The sequence below is a fragment of the Moschus berezovskii genome, chromosome X, assembly GCF_049115385.1.
Source record: "Moschus berezovskii isolate FMDL1 chromosome X, NW_MosBer_1.0, whole genome shotgun sequence".
Taxonomy (NCBI): Eukaryota; Metazoa; Chordata; class Mammalia; order Artiodactyla; family Moschidae; genus Moschus; species Moschus berezovskii.
This window is the reverse complement of record NC_142488.1, coordinates 16,405,106-16,427,584: the sequence shown is the minus strand read 5'-3', so window position 1 is coordinate 16,427,584 and position 22,479 is coordinate 16,405,106. Positions and strand designations below refer to the sequence as shown.

The window sequence follows — 22,479 nt, the reverse complement described above, 5'->3', positions numbered from 1 at the left end:
TACAGAACACCTCGTATTTATAAAACATTATGGCAGGGCTCTCTGAAGTTGCAGTTTGCCATGAAGATGCTATACTTGGAGCACGTCTCTCCCAGACTCAGGGATTTTTCAGAATTGTTAAATAAACTCAACTGAGAACTCTTCTTCAAAAGGAACTGGCTATTTCAGCTTCATTTAAACTCTTCATTTTTTTTAGCCTTCTTGCTAAAGAAAAGGGGGCGTGTCTCTGTCACCTTGGGCCCCTGATATCGCCCCTCCAAAAGAAAGAGTTGAGACTAGATAAAGCTTCACGTGATCAGGTAGGACTCCTGCCTACCAGGGTTTAGACCCTTGTGTTCTGAGCTTTGGTTCTTTGTCCAAGCAGATGCCCAAAGTGTAACAAATTAAACTAGCAGGCTTGGTTCATGCCAGAAACACTTGTTTACAATCTTCCAGTGAGGCATTTCCTTTCCAGGAGGTAGGGAAAAAAATTTGGGAGAATATAAACCACTCCTCGAATACCAGTGAAGTGACTTAGATCTCAAAAGGGGCTGCAATCGCAGGGTTCTGTTTTATGTCTTCTCAGGACATACAAGGCCTTCTCTTCCAGCCTTGTGCCCACTTCCTCCCCTCCACTCACTCCATCCAGGGGAGAACCTTTTCACAATTCCCAGAAGACAGCCTGCTCTTTTCCTGCCTTGCCTTAGTACACACAGCTCCCTCTGCCTGGAACACCCTCTTCTTCGTGGTTAACACCTGTCCCTCTTTTAAGACTCTTCCATGATGCCTTCATGGATCACCAGTCTGAATTAAATGCTCATGTATGTTCTAGCTTCCCAGATGGTTCAGAATCTGCCTGCTAATGCAGAAGATGCAAGAGACAAGGGTTTGATCCTTGGGTTGGGAAGATCCTCTGGAAAAGGAAATGGCAACCCACTCTAGTATTCTTGCCTGGGAAACCCCATGGACAGAGGAGCCTGGTGGGCAACAGTCCATGGGGTCACAAAGAGTTGGACAGGACTTAGCAACTGAGCATGCACGCCTGTACGTTCTCAGAGCCACCTGGCTTCATGCCATCTGACAGATGCTGTGCTCACCACAACTTTTTCCTCCTGTGCTCACAGCTATACAACATGTCCCACTCACCCTTGCAGTTAAGTCTTGCCATATAACCAAGTTCCAGGAAATGAAATATGCATATAAGTGATGTGTGAAGAGAAATTGTATCCTCCCTACAGTTCTCTCTTTCTTCCACACACTCCTAAAAACAAAACTCTCAAGCCCAAGAGGAAGGGGGAAGCACATATAGAAGGGATCTGGGTACCTACTGAACAACAAAGAAAATAACACAACTATGAACTACACATTGAGTGAAAAATAAAGTTTCATTGTGTCAAGTCACTGAACTCTCAGGGTTCTTTGTTATAGACAGCAGTGACCCATCCCTAATATAGTAAGTCCCCTACATACGAAGGAGTTCCATTCCAAGAGCACATTTAAAGTTGAATTTGTTCATAAATCCAACAAAGTTAGTGTAGGTACCCAACTAACACAATCAGCTATATAGCACTCTACTGTAATAGCTTTATAATACTTTTCATGTACATAAGACAGAGAAAACACGAAAAATAAGAAAACAGTTTAAATCTCACAGTACAGTACCTTGAAAAGCACAGCAGTACACTACAGTACAACAGCTGGTACACAGGGGCTGGCATCAAGTGAACGGGAAAGAAGAATTACTGACTGGAGGAGGGAGAGGAGGTGGGAGATGGCAGAGCTGAGGGATTGTCAGTGATAGGAGACGGAGGGCAGGGTGCAATGTCACTCACACCTACATTGTCAGCACAGGTTCTTGTTCTTTGTTGGATTCAATTCTATCTACCCTCTTAAAAAAATGATCCAGTGACATCTGAGTAGTAGCTCTTTTCTTCTCGTCATAGATGACATGGTAGCACTGGATTGCATTCTGAACTGCTGCTACAACCTTCATGGACTGCTCTAGGTATGGGTCCTATGCCTCAAAAACTAACAGTGGCTCCTCAAATAAAGAAAATCTCCTGCCGTTTCCTAGTTGTGAATCTCTTCAGTTCTTCAGCTACTTCTTCTTCCTCTTGTCTCTCTTCATCCTTTCCTGGGCACGTTTGCATCTTTGAAAGTTTTCAACTTGAAGGTTCATATGTAGGGGACTTGCTGTACATCATATCACCTACCTCACGCTGCTGTGCAAGTCATCTGGTCTCTGTGAGCTCCTTGAGGGAAGGGATTCTGTCCCATAGGTCTCATCTCAAGCTCCTAACATAGTGTTTGATACACAGCAGGGCCAGAATAAATACCTGTGGAAGGAAGGTGAGGAGAGGGAACTAATTCATGAATGGACACTGTAGCACAGCAGCAAGTCAGCCCTGGAAACAATTTTATCCTTTGCTCAGAATTGGCAACCCATTCCAGTGTTCTTGCCTGTAGACTCCCAGGGACAGGGGAGCCTGGTGGGCTGCCGTCTATGGGGCTGCACAGAGTCAGACACGACTGAAGCGACTTAGCAGCAGCAGCAGCAGAATTAGTTGAGTCAGTTGAGTCAGTTTTGCCTCTCTGCACCAGTGTCCTTGATCGTAAAATGTAGTTAGTGAGATCACTAGTTTAGTGAGCAATCACTATCCCCAGGAGGGCCTGTTAACAGGAAAATTGCCAAGCCCACTCCCAGGGTTCCTAATTCAATTGGTCTGGGGTGGGTCCCAAGATTTTGCATTTCAAGTAAGTTCCCCAATGATGCTGATACTGCTGGTCTGCAGACCAGACTTGGGAACCACTTGCCTAGATGACATGAGATCCCTGGGAATAGTCAGGGCCTGGTAGTCTCCAGTGCCCAAGCTTATCAGCCAAGTCATGGATGATTTTTCCAGAGTTAGTTTGGCATTTGGAACTGCTAGACTGGAAATATCCTATGTGAGGCCAATTTGCATTCACAATACAGAATACAACCCCCACTTGATAGGAGACTGGTGCCTCCTAAAATTATTCAAGTTTTAAAGAGAAGAAACTGCAACTAGGGTGCCAGATTACTTGGTTGGGATTTCAGGCCAGCCCTTCCTGATTCCTCCCCTTCACTCGCAATCTAGGTAAGGACATTATGTTGCAGACATTTCTGAACACAAAGAACACCAACAAGATGGAGCAAACAACCTGACCGCACATTAAGCCACATTATCAGTTTGGTGGATCTTTAAAATGCACTGTGAGTTAGCCACAATACCCCAGAAATGCAGAGTGTTTATTGAGCTTAAGGACCCAGCTCATATCAGGAGGTGAAAATAACCAGATCTCAGACTTTGACTGAATAGGGAAGACTGCCAACTCCTTTGCACGTCACTTGCATTAAATGCACAAGACCAAATACACACAATATACTGACTGACACCAAGACTACACCAGAGTCAACGTCGTTATCTGACATTTATTGTCACATAGCACCCCAGTTTCACAGCATGTACATTTTACAAAGTTGGAGATTCTTAACCTACTATGTTTCCACAGACTTTCCAACAAGTGTGAAAGAGAGGCAGTAAGGTTAGCTTGAGTTGACAAATCACAATCCAAATATAGGACACCCTGTATTTATTTATGTTTAAGATTAATATACATAGAGTTTCCAATGTTTAGCACATGAATGAGACTCTGGTTGAGTAAAAGATGAACACAACTTGTTAGCACATTATCATGAAAAGACAGAAGGCATCAAATATATAACTTTGCTGTTCCTCATTTTACTGTTCAATGTACCTGTAGTGAAAAAATATACATTTTTACTTTTGAGGTTAAAATAGACCATCAGCTAATTATCTCTCCGGGCCCACAGCTACAAAGACTAAAATGGCTCTTCCCACCTCTGGCTCACTTGAACACTGGATTTGTGCTGAAGACAAAAAAAATGGCAGTGCTAAAGGAAAGGGTATAACCAGCTCCCAGGGAGGTTACTGCCAAAGTCCTCACACAAGTTGACTCAAAAATCAATTCAACTCAGTTGACCTAATCTCCATACGAAGCGGCACCTGCATCACCTGTTCGCTTCTCAAGGCAGGGCTCTCTGAAGGAGCTTTAAGATCCACTCCTGACGTCCAACATAGTGCTTTATGACCAAATTGGGACTAGAAGTTTCCCTACTGCCACCCTCAAATTCCAGTTCCAACCGACTAAGTTCCAGTGTCCTCTAGTCTTCAGAATCATAAGCCACTTTGTCCAATCTCCCATAGTCATGAACGTGGCTTAGAGCAAGACAGGAGAACCCACAAAACACAAAAACCAAACATTCCTCAAGTACTGAGAGTAGAGCACCGCTTCCATCACTAGAACAAGTCCTGTCGAAAACCTGAAATGCTTTTCATAAAAGGTCCCTCTACCATAATGTATGTTAATTAACACAGAAAACAATGAGACAAGCCTAAAAGTGACTGTGCACCTAGGATGTCTCGCCCATATTCAGTCTGGCTGTTTCAGGAAATGCTTGGTAAAGCAATCTCTGAAAGTCTATTTTGGAGAAGGAAGCAGCGCGCAGATTTGGCTTACACTGCTTTGCATGTCTGGCCCTCTTAGTCTGCTACTCTTACAGCTGCTCCTGGGAGGGTCACAACACTAGCTGCATCTCTCACTGCAAACAACAAAGCGGGGAGGCTCATAGAGTAAGACTCATAAACTGCTGTTGATGACTGATCTGCAGGTATTGGTGGGCAGCCTTCCTTAGCCTGGGCTGAAAGGGAAGCAAGATATGCCTCCAAAAGACTCAGGATTCCAAAAGCCTGCACCACCACCCCCACTTCTTACTAGGAATCTGAACCATACCAAGTCATGATGCAAAATACTATAACAAAGCACCCATAACTAAAGTGTAAATTCAAGTGATCCTTTGAAATCAGTTTCAAAGAGTACACCTGAAACAGAGTCAACAACTTGGAAAGAGAAACCAAAGTTACTAGAATGTTCTCTTTAACTAGAGGAGAAAAAGACTTCTCAACTGAGATTTCATTTTGTTCACATTCACACTGTTCAAACCACAACCTACTGAGTTCTACTTGTCAGTAATATGGGAAGATTTGGTTGCTAAGATATTTGTAATTATTTTCTTAACATTTTAAAAATCAAATTCCCTTAATGATATCTTGTCAGGAGGTGTGATTTTAGCTTGTGCTGAACAAATGTTTTTACCTCTAAGGTGTTATACTAAAATTGAGATCTTTCCAACTACTACATTTGCAAATGTCTGTCTTAATTGCAAGAAAAATATCCATTCCAGATTATTTTCTTATTTATCTTCTATTAATAAGCACAGATCTATCGTTACCATGGTTATAAGCTCATCTAAGAAATGGACAAATATCATTTAGAAACAGACTAGAATTAAATCACATATGAAGAGGAATGCTTTAATGATAGTTCAGACATTACTAGGGAATCAAAGAAAAATTCATGTTTCTGATTACTCACCCTAAACTATGCTGAAATGGAATATTTGCAACCCAAGTAACCCATGCTATATTGAAGAAAACTATAACTAACTTACTACATATTGAGTTCATTTCAATCACAGTAGTCTATTTTAAAAACAAACTCCCATAAGGAATACAGGAATGGAATTCATGCAAAGCAACAGCTGTCAAAAGTTCTGCCAAGAAACCCAGGGTAATTTACTACATCATGAAAGGTGAGGTGTTCAGAAGAACAAATAGTTCAATCCTATTCTTTCAGATTTTATTTTTTGCTTCAATTCAAGAGAAATATCTAGATCTCAAACTCACTAAAACATGTTTCCATATTTTAAAACTGATTAATTAAGTAAATAAAACATGGTAAATAGAAGAAACCCTTCTAATCTATTTTTAGTACTGCTAGTGGCCAGAGGACTCAACTTACAATCCATAAAATCCAACTCTGTCAATAGCTCCTCCTTCTATGGATTCTTGGACTAGGAACTGTGGTTTCTTAGGGCCTTGGTTTCCCCAAAGCAGCTGTAGGATATGGGAACAGGTCCTCTCATCTCCGACATCCTACTGTGCAATGAGAAGAAAATGGGCACAGCTCCCAGCTAAGCAGCCTCCTCTCCTAACCAGATCCAAAGTATTTCTCTAATATTTATAAAGCAGTCAGATACCTCCAACTAAGGCAAATGTCTGCCTTGATTACGACACACTCCTCCATTCTAGAAATCTACCTTTTGGGTTTGCTTCATGGCTGCTGGATAGGGAGGTAGCCAAAGCAATAAGCCATAACCCAGAGATGCTGAGGTACCCGGTAAATCGGTAATATACTGTGCATTTATCCTTGGAACTATGAGACTCCTATGGAGGAAGACTGATTAACAATAAAGTTATTAAACTCTCATGGATGGGAGCAACATCAACATTCTGCCCACAGATTTCTGCCCAACAAGCAGGTCTCATTCTTGAGTAGTTTTACAAAAGAGGTATAATGCTGATAGCAATAACCCAGTCTTCCTATAAATCATATGAAAGGCTCACAGAAACATTATCAGGAGTTATAATCCTAAATTAAAAATACATATCTTAAGAAAATAGAGTAACAAAGGATAAGCACTAGTTAGGTAATAATGATGTTGTATGTGTATTTAATTGTTTTTTTTTTTTAATCCACTTCTAGGCAACTAAGAAACTGTGGTCACTGTTAAGTCCAGTCAGGAAGATGGGGTGTAGATAATATTGTTGTGGGCTTTAATGTAATGCCTATCTTAAAATATTGGTGATACTATGCAACACATGAGCCTTTCTCCAGTGCAAGTTTTTTCCTTTAATGAAAAGCAAGCCAACTCAACAAAACCCCAAACTCCTAATTTGGCTCACTCTGGTTTTGGCTTGATGAGGGAAAAACATGTTAATATTTTAAAAATGTAGAACACAGACTAACATTCTTTAGTTTATATATCTGCTTAACGAATACAAAGTGCTATCTGGAGTGTGTGCGTATGTCCTGGAAGATTATGAGATAAAGTGAATATGCTAGACTTTCCTGGATTGAGTGGAACAAAAGGCAAATATGATGTGAAATGTCTGTGATGTGGATACTGTTGATAAAATGTGTTGCAGCCCCAGTTCTCAGAACATGTGAAAAGAGGTTACCTAAAAAATGTTCACTCACCCATTCATATTTTAGAAAAGGTTTAAACTGACTCTGAAATCCTCCCACAGGGACAAAAAAGGCAGCCAAAAGGGAAGGAAAGGGAACTAGAGAAAGAGTTCAAGTCTTAGGATTTTCAAAATCCAAGCAATTCTGAATCCTTTAATATATACAGAACAGAATCAACAATTTTGTTTTTCTTTGGAAAAAATCATCTGTTTGAGCATTTCTCTTCTGCCATTAAACTATTGATAAAGCTTGCCAATGGAGTAAGGAAGCATTAAATAAATGTCTACTTCTCCTCAGAGCAGTCAACTCTATAGAAATTAAAGGTTTAGTCCTGCAAACTGCAGATCTCTGCTAAACCACTTCAGAAATGACCCTAGTACACTTCACACAATATCTTAAGAACTGGTAAACTAGCAAAATGCACAAGAGATGGCAAATTTGCCATCAGTATCGTGAAGTGCTATTAAAGCTAGAGAGCCCAGATACCTGGGAGGGTCAGTCAATTCCCACTGTCAACTTGAGCTTGCAGGACAAGAAGTAGCTATGTAAATTTCTACAGAATACTGGCTTCTGTGATTTGAGCTTACTGTTTTACATCTCTTACACTGGAGTCGGTTGGGCGCCTCTGAACTGCACATAAACCAATTTCTCCTCAAGGGTCACTTCACAGAGAACAAAATAATCATATATCAAGTGTAAGGATCGGCTTTCTTTCATTATTTCTTCAAACTCAATACACTTGTGATCTGGGTTAAAATAACAAAGACAAAAATAACTGCCAAAGACTGTTGGATTACTGGTAATAACCACTGCCCGTTCGTCCTTAGTTTGAATACCTGGGTTCAAACAACAAATATTCATCAGTCCAAACAGTCTCATCAGCCTTTCACATTTGATGAGTGGTTTCCAAATTCATGCATTTACAGATATATTAACCCATGCAGGATAGAAGCAGAGATCTGGCAACTAGTTATTTCACTGGGCAAGGCAGTTAGGGCAGATTGCTCTTGTTCAAAAACCTGCGTGAAAGGGCTGAGTTATCTGTGTTGACAGCCTAGCTGGGCCAAGTTAAACAGATCATGGACAAAACTACTACTTCACAGAGGTGTAAGACTGAATAAGTCTTTGCTATTCCATAGAAAACAACAGTCATGTATTATTCATAGCTAGATATAATATCAAGATGGCACTAGAGAAGCAATTTTTGGCATATATATAGTGGTGGAGGGTACAGTGCCAGTCTAAAGCTAGTGATTTTGTTTACTTCTAGTTTTTGTTTTTATCATCATCATGCCAAAGACTATCCAATTGGAATCACAATTATTCAGGAAACCGACCTACTATTTTTGATATACATATGAAAATAAAACAAGCATCCTGAAGGTACTGGGTTACAAGGTCTTGTACAAATCATAAACTCTTTAAATAAATAATCCTCTAAATTGTTTTTATTTTCTATTTTCAATAAGGAGCAACATCTAACACCTTGAGGAAATACTTAAGAATGGGAGATAAATTCCACTGATAATTACAATTTTAAGTGTGACAATCAGTTGTATTTTTTCCACCACAGTAAAAACGTACGCGTGAAGCACAAGAAAAAAGGTGATACTGATTACATTCCACTGCTCAAAGCTTTTGACACGGTCTCAGACATCTATGACAAGCAGTTGCGTTGAAACATTCAAAGGAAAGATCTTGGCAGAAAAGGTCACCCACTGTTACTTGAATCTTGGGGGGGAGCGTCACAATACAGTGACTGGACGAAGTTGTTCCAATTGGTTTTCCAATGCAATCCGTTCTTGATGAACCTCCTGAGTTGCACAAAAGAAAGAGAAGAGAGGGGTCATTTCTTGGGTTCATACCCACTTCATCTGATATTAAAAAGAAACTTATGACTGGACCCACAGCATTCAGGTGCCATATAACTAAAGGAGGAGTAGACTGGGAGGCATTGTATTCAAAGCTGGTGACGGGACACAGGAGGCTTCATAATAGTCTCTCAGTTCCTTTCTTGATGATGAAATGAAACTAATTGATCAACCCTCCCTCCTCCCCACACCTATATCTCACACAGTTTTTAAAAGGATCAGTGGCTGGCACAGAAGGATGTTAAAAATAAAAAGACTGACTGAAAGGGAGCAGAAAAGCAAAAGCAGACTCCTAATACTGAGAGGTGGGTCATCAGGACTACATTTCTAGTTTCAATCTCTTGTTTCTAATCCAGCACCATACTAGATCAGGACCAAAGGATAAGAAAGGACACTGGCTGTCCTTACATTAAAGTGTCATCCAGGATCCTGCATCTGTGGCTGAAGGTGTGTCTTCTCAGCTAAAGGTAGAAAAGAGGATCTGCAGTCTGCTATTTGGGAACTTAAACTCTGAGCCCTAAAACAGACCTAATGACAAGGAGAGAGGGGGACACATAAAGGCATTCTGAAGTAGAATCAGTCAAGGTGGGAAAGAAGTCTATTTAAAGGCTCAATTCTGAGACATCCCAGAAGAACAAACATGATGAAAATCATTACGGAACTCAATAAGAGTTTATTTATCTACCCTCCTTCCTACCATCCAACAGTCTCTGAATATCTATCTATTAAGGGCCCAGTTCTCACATGCTAGTAAAGTGATGCTTAAAATTCTCCAAACCAGGCTTCAGCAATTCGTGAACCGTGAACTTACAGATGTTCAAGCTGATTTTAGAAAAGGCAGAGGAACCAGATATCAAATTGCCAACATCTGATGGATCATCGAAAAACCAAGAGAGTTCCTGAAAAACATCTAATTCTGCTTCATTGACTATGCCAAAGCCTTTGACTATGTGGATCACAATAAACTGTGGAAAATTCTGAAAGAGATGGGCATACCAGACCACCTGACCTGCCTCGTGAGAAACCTGTTGGCAGGTCAGGAAGCATCAGTGAGAACTGGACATGGAAGAACAGACTGGTTCCAAATAGGAAAAAGAGTATGCCAAGGCTGTATATTGTCACCCTGCTTATTTAACTTCTATGCAGAGTACATCATGAGAAACACTGGGCTGGAGGAAGCACAAGCTAGAATCAAGATTGCCAGGAGATATAACCTCAGATATGCAGATGACACCACCCTTATGGCAGAAAGTGAAGAAGAACTAAAAAGCCTCTTGATGAAAGTGAAACAGGAGAGTGACAAAGTTGACTTAAAGCTCAACATTCAGAAAACTAAGATCATGGCACCTGGTCCCATCACTTCATGGGAAATAGATGGGGAAACAGTGGAAACAGTGACAGACATTATTTTTCTGGGCTCCAAAATCACTGCAGATGGTGAGTGCAGCCATGAAATTAAAAGACACTTACTCCTTGGAAGGAAAGTTATGACCAACCTAGATAGCATATTAAAAAGCAGAGACATTACTTTGTCAACAAAAGTCTGTCTGGTCAAGGCTATGGTTTTTCCAGTGGTCATGTATGGATGTGAGAGTTGGACTATAAAGAAAGTTGAGCACCGAAGAATTGATGCTTTTGAACTGTTGTGTTGGAGAAGACTCTTGAGAGTCCCTTGGACTGCAAGGAGATCCAACCAGTTCATCCTGAAGGAGATCAGTCCTCAGTGTTCATTGGAAGGACTGATGTTGAAGCTGAAACTCCAATACTTTGGCCACCTGATGCGAAGAGCTGACTCATTGAAAAAGACCCTGAGGCTGGGAAAGATTGAGGGCAGGAGGAGAAGGGGATGACAGAGGATAAGATGATTGGATGGCATCACCAACTCAATGGACATGGGTTTGGGTAAACTCTGGGAGTTGGCGATGGACAGGGAGGTCTGGCGTGCTGTGGTTCATGGGATCACAAAGAGTTGGACACAAATGAGTGACTGAACTGAAGGGCCCCATTCTTCTCTGGGTATGATACCACCAAGGAACAAAACAGTTCAAACCAATGCCCTCAGAGGACTTATACTCAAATGGCTGGAGAAACAGAAGAAAGTTAAAAAAAAAAACAAAAAACCAGATACTTTCAGAAGGCTTTCAGAAGGAAATAAGATGCTGTAATAGAGAGTAGTGGTGGATCTGGGAGAAAGGTGGAGAGCATGGTCAGGGAAGGCTCCTCAGAGTTGATGCTACCGAGAAGAGACTTGAATGAAGTGAGAGGTGAGCCACGTGAAGATACAGGTGAAGGATATTCAATGAGACAAAATGGCAACAACTAAGGCTGCAAAGTAGGGAACAAGCTTGGTGCGTTTGATGAACCACAAGGCCTGTGTGACCAAAAGCAGAGGGGACAATGAAGACCTTGGCAGGAACTAAAGTCAGAGTTAGGCAGGGACCTGGCAGACAGAGTAAGGAGTGTGGATGCCATTCAAAGTGAAGGGGCACAGCAATGAGAGCTTTGAATCAGGAAAGGCATGTGGCCTAATTTCAAATTCAGAATTCTCACCCTGTCTTTTGTGTAGACAATAGATTGTAGCAGGACCAGAGTCAGAGCAGAGAGCATTTGGGAGGTTACTGTATGAAACCAGGTAAGAAAAGAAAATGGCTTAGATCAAGGTAGTAGCCACAGAGAGGAGGAGGTGGATTCTGGACATACTTTAAATCTAGAACTAACAGGACATGTTGATAAAGCTGATGTAGGAAAGAAGGAAGAGGATTTGGAATTGAGCAAGAGGGTGGCTGGTAGTGTGGGATTAATTGAGAACAAGAAGATTGGATGAGAAATGGACATTTCAAGGAGACAATTGGGAATGAAGCATCTGAGATGTGTATATTAGGAGAAAAGCAGAATAAGCAGTTGTAAATGCATGTCTAGAGCTTAGAAGAAAGAGAAGAGGGGCTTTAGACATAAATTTGTGAGACTGGATGGCCTTCAAAGCCATAGGATTAGGTGGCATCACCCAGCAAAATAATAAAGATGGTGGTTCCAAGTAAAGCTGGAACTGAACCTATGTACCAAACTCATTCCCTACTGGAACTCTGTAAAACAATTTTTAAAATTAGGGGTGGGGTGGGGGTCATAGACACACAAGGACAGGGAAGGCAATAGGGAAGAAGTGATAGCAATAAAACTGGTAAGCTGGAAGACAAACTAATGAATGCTGAATGAATTAGCTAATTCAAGAAAAACAAGTGTGGGGATTCTCCCAGTTGCTGAATACGTCTCTTCCAATGATGCCTGATGGAACTGGACAGAATAACCATAGGGTGGATTTGGGGATAAACTGGACCCACTGTGAGATGTACCTGAGCTTCAGGTCTACTGATCACATGATCTCCAGAAGCTCTTACTCTCACTGATGAAACATAGGGATATTTTGGGTCTTCAGGAATGAATCAGTTTAGAGCCTGTGTTCAGTAATCCTCCCCAATTCTGATGAGTCCCTTCTCCCAAGTGCACAGTCACACTGGTAAACGGGCACAAGGCTCTTTGGGAAAGTCTGAGAGAAAGACTAACAATATAAACTTTCGGCTGCAGAGTGGGGTCCTTCTTTCAGGTAACTAAGATGCCCCTTTATTCAAGGCTTCTGTATGTGTAAACTCAGTCTGGGAACTGACTGAGAGGCCATGACTAGAGCTCTACTTGATGTTTCTTCAGATTTCTGTTAGCTAGACCTTGAACTTTTTCACTTCCTCTGATCAAGTAAATAAAAGTGCCCTGCAAGATAAGGATGGAGACAAAACAATAACCAGTCTGATTTTACATAGAAGAATCCCTAAAAGACTCAAACTGGAAGTCTCAGATATCTATGAAAGTGAAAGTGAAAGAAGGAAAGAGGACTGTCTTAAAGAAGTGTTCCTTGAAAGTCTGATTCAGAAGTAATCAGATTCCCAAACTCTTCTTGTCACTAGGGTAGAACACTGAAGATTTATGCCTTTGAAAGGCAAAACAGATGACCTCTGGAATACCAACACAAAGATACAGTTAAGGACAAAAAACTAGACTGGAAATAGGGGGGTTAAATGAATACCCTGAATGCTGAGAACCAGAGTCCTCTGCTTCACTGGACCACGTCTTCCTTACATGCAAGAGACCAGAAGAGTCTCTTCCTTGAGGACTCCAGTCAGACCAAGAAGAAAAAGCCAACGACACTGTCTCTGGGAGTTCCCTAACTCTACAGCTCAGTCAAATTTAGGGAGAATGAAGTTCAAAGATGACAAGTCCCACAACAGGCTATGGACCTTCAATCTGCATTCTCATCCTCCTCCTAAATATAAACACAGAAGGACCATCAGCTATTGAAGGAAAGTATCAGCTATTGAAGGAAAGTATGTAATGAGAAGTATATACAACAAAATAAAAAAGTATTGAGGAAGAAGAAAAACTACAGTTAAGAGAAGATATTACAACCATTAAACAAGAATAGGATGCCATCAAAGAAGGCAATGGCAAGCCACTCCAGTACTCTTGCCTAGAAAATCCCACGGATGGAGGAGCCTGGTAGGCTGCAGTCCATGGGGTCGCTAAGGGTCGGACACGACTGAGCGACTTCACTTTCACTTTTCACTTTCACACATTGGAGAAGGAAATGGCAACCCACTCCAGTGTTCTTGCCTGGAGAATCCCAGGGACGGGGGAGCCTGGTGGGCTTCCGTCTATGGGGTCGCACAGAGTCGGACACGACTGAAGTGACTTAGCAGCAGCAGGATGCCATCAAAAAGAAACAAGCAGAGAACGAAAAAAATGAACTCTTGGTTATTAAGCATAGGAGATTTAGAGCTTAAAAATAAGTAAGTCTCCACATATAGACCAAAAAAAAAAGAAACTAGAAGAGAAAAATTAGAAAACCAAACTAAGAAGTTCAGTGTCAGAAAAATATCAGGAAGAGAGAACAGGGAAAATGAGGGGGTCAATAAAAAGAAAACTCCCAGAACTGAAGAATATGGGTTTCCAAATTAAAAAGAACTACGAAGTATAGAGACCAGTGGATAATAGTGACCTATGCCAAAACAAGAGGCGGGCGTAGAGGGGAAGCAAAAGCAAAATGCAAAACAAAAACAAGGTCATATACAAAGATTCATAAAACAAAATGATGTTTGACATTTTTCAAAATTTTATTTATCATATGATAAAACTGACTTTTTTTCCTTTTAGTGTTTAGTTCTACAAATGTTATCACATATAGATTTGTGTAACTGCCACTACAAAGAGGGTACATTACAGTTCCAGTAACCAAAAAGCTCCCTGGTACTATTAACTGATATATAAACCTTTACCACATGCATAATAACCTTGACAACCAGTGGTCTGTTTTCCAGCACTATACTTTTGCCTTTTCAAGAATGTCAAATAAAAGGAATGGTGTAGTACCTAACCTTTTGACACTGGCTTGTCTCATTCAACATAATGCCTTTGAGTTTCACTCAAATTACTGTGTCTATCACTCCTTTTGCTCACTGAATACTATTTCATTTTACTCAGTTTATCCATTCATCCTTTGAAGGATATCGGTGTTGTTTCCAAGTTTCAGCTATCATGTAAAATTGCTATTAACGTTTATGTACTGCTGGGTCACAGGGTTAAGTGTATAAATAACTTCATAAGAAATTGACAAATGATTTTTCAGAGTGGGGTACCATTTGGCATTCTCACCACCAATTCATGAGGGTTCCAGGTGACAGCACTTGATGTCACTATTTTGTTTTAGCAATTCTATCACTGTGTGTGGTGGTCTGTGATCATGGTTTCAGTTTGCATTTGAACAGGGAGGCCTGGCGTGCTATGATTCATGGGGTCGCAAAGAGTCGGACACGAACTGAACTGAACTGAATGGCTAACAATGCTGAATATCTTTGCACATGTTTATTTGCCATCCTTATATCCTCTTTGGTGAAATATCTGTTCAAATCCTTGGCCCATTTTTAAATTGGGTTGGTTGAGCTTTGAGAATTCTTATTCCTGAGTTTTGAGAGTTCTTTATATAATTTGGACACAAGTCCTTTGTCAAAATACATGGGTTACAAATATTTTCTTCCAGTCTATAGCTTGTCTCTTAATTCTCTTGACAGTGTTTTTGACAGAGTAAAAGTTTTTAATTTTGATAAAGTCCAATTTATTGACTCTTTCTGTGTTTGTGCTTCTGGCATCGTTTCTAACCTTGGGTCACAAAAACTTTTTCCTATGTTTTTTTCTGTAGGTTTTATACCTTTATGTTTTACATTTACTTCTATGACCCATTTCAAGTTAATCTTTGTATCAGAAGTGAGATTTTTGGTCAGGTTCATGTTTTTACAGATGGATGACCAATCGTTACAAAACAATATGTTCAAAAGACTATCCTTTCCTCAATAAACTGATTTTGTACATTTGTCAAAGATCAAATGCTTATATTCACATGGTCTACTTCATGACTTCTGATCCTGCTCCACTGATTCATCATTAATCCCATACTGTCTTGATTACTGAAGCTTGATACTGAAAGTGATCCCTCCATCTTTGTTCTTCTTTTTCAAATTTGTTTTAGCTATTCCAGTTCCTTGGCCTTTATATATAAATTATAGGATTCACTGGTCTATGTCTATAAAACTTCCTACTGGGGTTTTGATTGGCTGCAAGGATTCTATAGATCATCCTATAGAGGAAAATAGTATTACTACTATGCTGAGTCTTCCAATCCACAAGCTATGTATGTTTTCCCCTTTATTTAGGTCTTAGATTTTTTTTAGCAGCATTTTGCACATTTCAGTACACAGATGAATTTATACTTAAGTAGTTCATTTAGGAGAGGGAACAAGCTATTGTGGATACTATCATTTTTCAAATTTCTGTGACAAGCTGTTTGTTTATTACCTGTATATAGAAGTATGATTGCTTTCTGTGTGACCTTATATTCTGTGACTTTCATAAACTCAATTAGGAAATGAAATTTTAAGAAACAATTTGCAAATACACATTCAGAACCACTGAGAGGTTTTCTAAAATCTCAACAATTAGAGAGAGAACAGTGAAAAATTTATACTACTTGATTTCAAGAGTTACAGAAATCAAGACCTTGTAAGATCAACAAACAGTTTAACAGAATGGAGTAAGAAACCATAAATAAATCACACTTACATGGTTATTAGATTTTTGAGAATAGCATCAGAGTAATCCAAGAAGGAAAATAAACTTTTCTACAAATGATACTAGATTAATGAAATACTGATATGGGAAAAAATGAACCTTGACCCTAATCTTACAGCATACATAAAACTTAATTCAAAATGGATCATAGATACTGGCGAAGTAACTATGGAAAACACTATGGAAGTTATTTAAAAACTTAAAACTACCAGAAGTGATGTCAGTAGCATGGCTGAACAAGACATCCCTTGTCCATGTCCCCCTGTCAATGAAAATTTGGCATCCATTCAAAAGTGCCTTTGTGGGAGTTATGGGATCCAGCACCATCTATGAAAGGACCCAGGTGTCTCATCTAGCCATGTATCTGATAATAGGCACACAGATCTCAGTTCTGGCTCTGGACCCAGCAGGGTCCAAGAAACAGCTCTAGGCCCTCTCAGCTACAGTGCAGGAAACTCTGGGAAACACTGTTTTAGACAATCACCCAGAGGTGCAAGAACTTTTGTGGAAGTTCAAGTTTCAAGCAGAATGCTAGAGAAAAATAACACAAGTCTGGATGCACTGGGAAGGTAAGAAGAACAGTCTGACTACTCACATCACCTTACCCCAGGGCAGCACAATTTATGACTAGAAAAGATCCTGGCCCATGATTTCTCCCAGGAAAGTGCATACCTGAGCAACCAGGTTCCCCAGGTAGAGTACTAAATTGTGAACTGCATGACTGGAGGTGAGGAGGGGGAAGAGGCTGGGAGAGTGGCAGACAGGACTCTCAAGAGGGATTAAAGGAACATGGATACTACTAAATGTCTCATGTGGCGCCATCAAGAAGCTCACCCATAAGCCTGCCCATAAGTTGGGCATCCTCCAACTACCCATGAGGCATTTCAGCACTCCATGGGCCTTACACACACCATCAACCTGTGGCCAGTTCCTTGGTCACATTCCTGATGGTGAGTGAACACATGCAAAAAGACTTGCTGGCCCAAATCTGTAGGCCATGAGAGACCACAAATTTGAGCTGCAGTGCCATCTTTGGGAAAGTAAAAGGGAGGCTGTCAGCACTTGGCCTTGTGTTTTGCAGGATGAGAACAAGGCATACAAGATTAAGCATTGTGTCATAAGAAGAAACAATAAGTGCTGAGCAAGTGCATCCATAGAAGGTCTGAGGAATTGTCAGAATCTCTAACAGGGCTGATTGAAAGTAGGTTGGAGGGAGGTAACTACTACTTCAAATGTGAAGATAACAACACAAAACTTCAAGGAAACATGACGCCACCAAAGAATTACAATAATCTTCCAGTAACCCATACCAAAGACATGGAGATATGGGATTTACAATAAAGAATTTAAACGGCTATTTTAAGGAAACTCAACGTGCTGCAAGAAAACACAGAAAGACAAGTCAATTAAATCAGGAAAACTATACTACATGAATAAAACAAGAAGTTTAACAAAGTGATAGAACTCATAAAATAGAGCCACAAGAAATTCCGGAGCTGAATAATAAAATGAATGAATTACAAATATAATAGAGAACATCAACATCAGAATGGATCAAGCAGAATAAAGAATCTAAGATAGACAGTTTCAAGGGTTTTGAAACTATCCAGAGGAGAACAAAGAAAAAAGAAATTTAAAAGAATGAAGAAAGGTACATGATCTATGCGATGTCATCAAAAGAAATAATTTGTGAATTGTTAGAGTTCCTGAAGTTAAGAGAGAGAGAGAGAGGAGGACAGAAAGCTTATTTGAAGAAATAATGGCTGAGAACTTTCTGAATATGGAGAGAGATATGGATATCCAAGTTCATGAAGCTCAAAGGTCATCAAACAAACTCCACTGAAGAGTTCCTCTTTAAGATTCGTTATAATAAACTTGTCAAAACTCAAAGAGAAAAATCTTAAAAGAAGCAAGAGAAAAGAAGCTTATAACTTAAAAGGGACTTCTTATAAGGCTATCAGTGGGTTTCTTAGCTCCCTTTGAGAGAGTGAGATGATAATACAAAGTGCTCATAGAAAAAAAAAATTTGCCAAACAAGAATACTCTATTCAACAAAGTTATCCTTCAGAAATGAAGGAGGGATAAAAGATTTCCCCACACAAACAAAAGTCAAGGGAGTTGATCACCACCAGATCTGCCTCACAAGAAATGTAGACAGAAGTTCTTCAAGCTGAAATGAAAGGATTCTAATTGGTAATATGAAAACATCCAATATACTGGGGTAAACGTAAGTATATAGTCAAATTCAGAATACTCTAATACTGTAATATGGCAGTGTGTTAACCACTTTAATATAAATGCTAAAGGAAAAGAGTATTAAAAATAACCATAGCTAAAATAACTAATGAATATAAAATATGAAAAGTAAATTATGATTTCAAAATGAAAGTCACTCAGTCATGTCTGACTCTTTGTGGACTGTATAGTCCATGGAATTCTCCAGGCCAGCATACTGGAGTGGGTAGCCTTTCCCTTCTCCAGGGGATCTTCCCAACCCAGGGACCAAACCCAGGTCTCCCGCATTGCTGTTGGATTCTTTACCAGCTGAGCCACAAGGGAAGCCCTTTTTTTGTTCTTGCTTTTTTTGCTTTCGTTCAAAAACAAAAGGGGGAGTAAAAGGGTAGAGTTGTTACATGCAATCAAAGTTATCAGCATATAATAGACTGTTATACCTACAAGATGTTTATGTAAGCCTCATGACAAAAAAGCAAATACAAAAACCTACAATAGATTCACAAAAGATAAAGAGAAGACAATCAAAGCATACTATAGCGGAAAATCATCAATTCACAAAGGCAGGCAGTAGGAAAGGAAGAAATGAACAGGAAAACCATAAAACAGTGAGAAAACAGTTAACAGGGTATTAGTAAATCCTTACTTATTAATATTTACTTCAAATGTAAATGAATTAAGTTCTCCAATCCAAAGACATAGAGCAGATCAATGGATTAAAAAAAAAGAAGGGACCAAACTACATGCTGCCCATAAGAGACTCACTTTAGTTTATGGTCACACGTAGAAAAAAATGAAGGGATGAAAAAGATATTCCACATTCCATGCAAGTAGATATTAAAAGACAAGAGGGGTAGTTCAATCCCTGGTTGTAGAACTGATATCCCACAAGCTGTGTGGTACAGCCAAAAAAAAATAGGGCAAAGGCAGAGAGTAATGAAAGAGAAAATCAAAAATGAAGAGACAGTACAGACTGATAAGAAAGAATCATCAGTGAAGGAGAAGGACACAGAAAGTATGACATCCTGAAAACCAGTTAGAAAAGACATTTCAGAGGAAGGAATTGTCAATTGTCTATGGCACAGGTTCTGAAAATCCAAATAGTATTAAAACAGGCCCACTGAATGTGGCTCTAAGAGGGGTGTGAGTAAAGGAGAGTAGAAGCCACAGCAAGGTCAAGGGAGAGAACACTGTTGGTGAGGAAGCAGAGACAGTAAAGAACAACTCTTAGGAAACTTGGCTAGGGAGGAGACTGAGACAGGGCAGCAGCTGAAGCAGGACAACACTAGGGCATGTTTCTGCGTGGGTGGCAATGATCCAGTAGAAAATCACGGGGTGTCAGGGGTGCCCTGAAAAGAGGTATTTAACTCAACTCCCAGTCCTTGTAAATGTCAACTTGAATTAGGTATCTGCAGATATAATCTAGTTAAAACAGGAGACTGTGCTAGATTAGGGTGGGCCCCAACCCAATGACCAGTATATCCCTATAAGAAAACGGAAGGATATAAAGAGGAGTTGGACACAGATACACAGAGACCAGAAAAAAACTTTATGACAGACAGTGGAGGCAGAAATTGAAGTGATGCATCTATCAGCCAAGGAATGCCAAGGACCGCCAGCCACCACCAGAAACTGGGAGGAAGACAGGAAGAATTCTCCCCTAGAGCCTTCAGAGAGAGTATAGCTCTGCAGACACTGTGATTCAGAAGTCTAGCTGCCATAGCTGGCAGAGAGTAAGTTGTTGTTCTTTTAGGCCACTAAGTTTGTAGCACTTTGTTAGGACAGCCCTGGGAAACTAATAATACAGGGGAGAATAATGGTGAATAGAAACAGGAGATAAGGACAGAGGAGATGTCCTTGAGGTGATGTGCAGCCATTTCCAAGATAGCAGAGGACGGGATAACCTTTGAGAGGATCAGGGCCACCCTCTTCCATTGAAATAAGTATAACATCATTCATGGAGGACCTCAACAAGTTAGGGGTTTACCCAGAAGCTTTGGACAATAAAGAATGCTTCAAAGAACTTTGTAATAGCTTCTCTGTCTTTTTAACTAGCACACAATATGTAGCTTCCATATTAAAGCTTCGAGTCTTCCTCTAACAAGAACCCGTGAAACATATACAGCAACTCTCTGCCTTCCAAAAGGAGTCTGAGAACAAAGAGCAAGTCTTACCAACAGGAATAGAACCAGATGCTCAGCCAGTGTTTGTCAAAACAAAACACAACAACCAGACACAAAGCCTGGTTATCCAAATTCAGGAAGCTCCTTACCTTGAGCTGCTGCTGGAGCTCACTGTTCAGACGGGCCAGCACTGCATTTGCCTCTTTATTTTTGCGGATAGCAGTTTGAATAGCCTTCTTCTGTTTGGAAGACTGCCTACAAAAAAGTACAAACAGTTCAGTGACACAGAACTTAGAGGTCCAGATCCCTGTGGGTCAGAACTCTGATTCATGAGAAGTGCTAAACTAACAAGGGGCTAACATCACAGAGCTCCAAAAATAAAATCAGATATTCACAGGCAGGCAGGCACATACCAAAGGAAATAAGTTTCTTGGGATGAATTATTTACACTTGAAGCACTTTCCATTTTACAACTTGAAGAAAAGCTGTGAATTGGGCCTTTTCAAACACGTTTTGTTCCATTTATTCAAAGGCATTTAATAAGCATTTCTTCCTGACAAAAGACATTAACTGGAATACCCTTTTTGTGCAATCATTAATTGCATTTCAAAGACCTGCAGGTCAGCCCTGTGGGCAAGTCTGAAGGCAAAGAATAGAAAAACATTCTCTTCAGTAAAAATCCTACATTAACTTAGTCAATCTACATACCTCTCTTTTATTTCTTTATTATTAGGCATGAATGCCTAAGTATTTTTGTGTATGAGTGTGTGTTTGCAAGTGCAAACACCAACATACATCTGTGGCACTTGAGAAAAACACAAAATTGTTTTTAACACCAGTCTTTCCAAAGTAGGTCAACAGTAAATTCACAGAACAGGTATAACTAAGGTGACCACACACGTCCCACCTGGCCCATTACAGTCTTTGCTTACACTGCCTGACTGGCCCTAATTTTTCTTAGCAACTACTTTCCCCCTCAAAACCGTCAATGTGGTTATCGAACCTACAGCCTTATATTCCACAGCAAGAAATACTGAATCCTCAGAGCAAAAGGACATTCTAAGTTCCCCTAGAAAAACAAACATGTTTGTGATCCCTGGGAGCCAGAGTGACTAAACTAGAAAGCATTGTGACCACTGGAGAGATCTGGTGACTGCACTGAGAATGCATACTATACTAGCCACTCTACTCACCTGTATAAGGCATACTCCCTCTCCAACAAGCTTAAACATTAGTTTTTTACCCATAAATAGGCAGGGAAGAAGCTCCAAAATATACTTTTTACAAGATACAGATTGGATTTCTGGTTTCAGGACAAGACAGAGTAGATACATTTCTCTCTATTCCTCCCATTAAATACAGTAAAACACTGGACATAATATACAGAATAATATAAAATGACTCTGCGAAATACAGTGAAGAAGGCAAACCAGCTAGGGAAATTGGTACCCAAGGAAAGAATAGCCATGAACTACCTGGGTTTTCTTTTTCACTTCATATGTATCCCATAAATGCCAATGAGAGCAGACAATAAAAAGCCTCCCCAAAATTCTGCTCTCTCTAGCCAAACGACTGGGAAAGGGGCAACCCAGCAAGACAGAAATTAGATGCAATATTCCTCCTGAATACAGATGTAAAATCTTTAATAAAATATTAACAAATAGAATTCAGCAATATAAAAAAGAATTATAAATCATGACCAAGAGGAGTTTATTCCAGGGATGCAAGACTGATTCAATATTCAAAAAACAATCAATATAATTCATTACTTTAACAGGTGAAAAAGAGAATCACATGATCAGATAAACTAATGTAGATTTTTATAAATTTATAAAGACTCATTAAAATTCTTAGATATACCACAACATATAGAGAACTTACATGCTGAAAATATACAACACAAATGAAAGAAACAAATAGGATCTAAGTAAATGGAGAAATATATGTTCATGGATTGAAAAACTCAACAGAGTAAA

The 22,479-nt window shown here is 39.9% G+C and overlaps 1 protein-coding gene across 7 annotated transcripts in view; it reads right to left on the bottom strand.

Moving 5' to 3' along the window:
* Nucleotides 1-3,424: 3,424 nt before the first annotated feature.
* REPS2 (RALBP1 associated Eps domain containing 2) overlaps nt 3,425-22,479 on the bottom strand; it is a 257,054-nt gene continuing 237,999 nt past the window's right edge. For all 7 annotated transcript variants that reach the window (XM_055393986.1, XM_088834233.1, XM_088834234.1 and 4 more), the window contains 2 exons: nt 20,653-20,758; nt 3,425-8,924 (listed from right to left, as the gene is read on the bottom strand). In XM_055393986.1, coding sequence (XP_055249961.1) covers nt 8,856-8,924; nt 20,653-20,758 — 175 coding nt within the window. In that variant the 3' untranslated portion in view covers nt 3,425-8,855. The remainder of the gene's footprint in view (nt 8,925-20,652; nt 20,759-22,479) is intronic.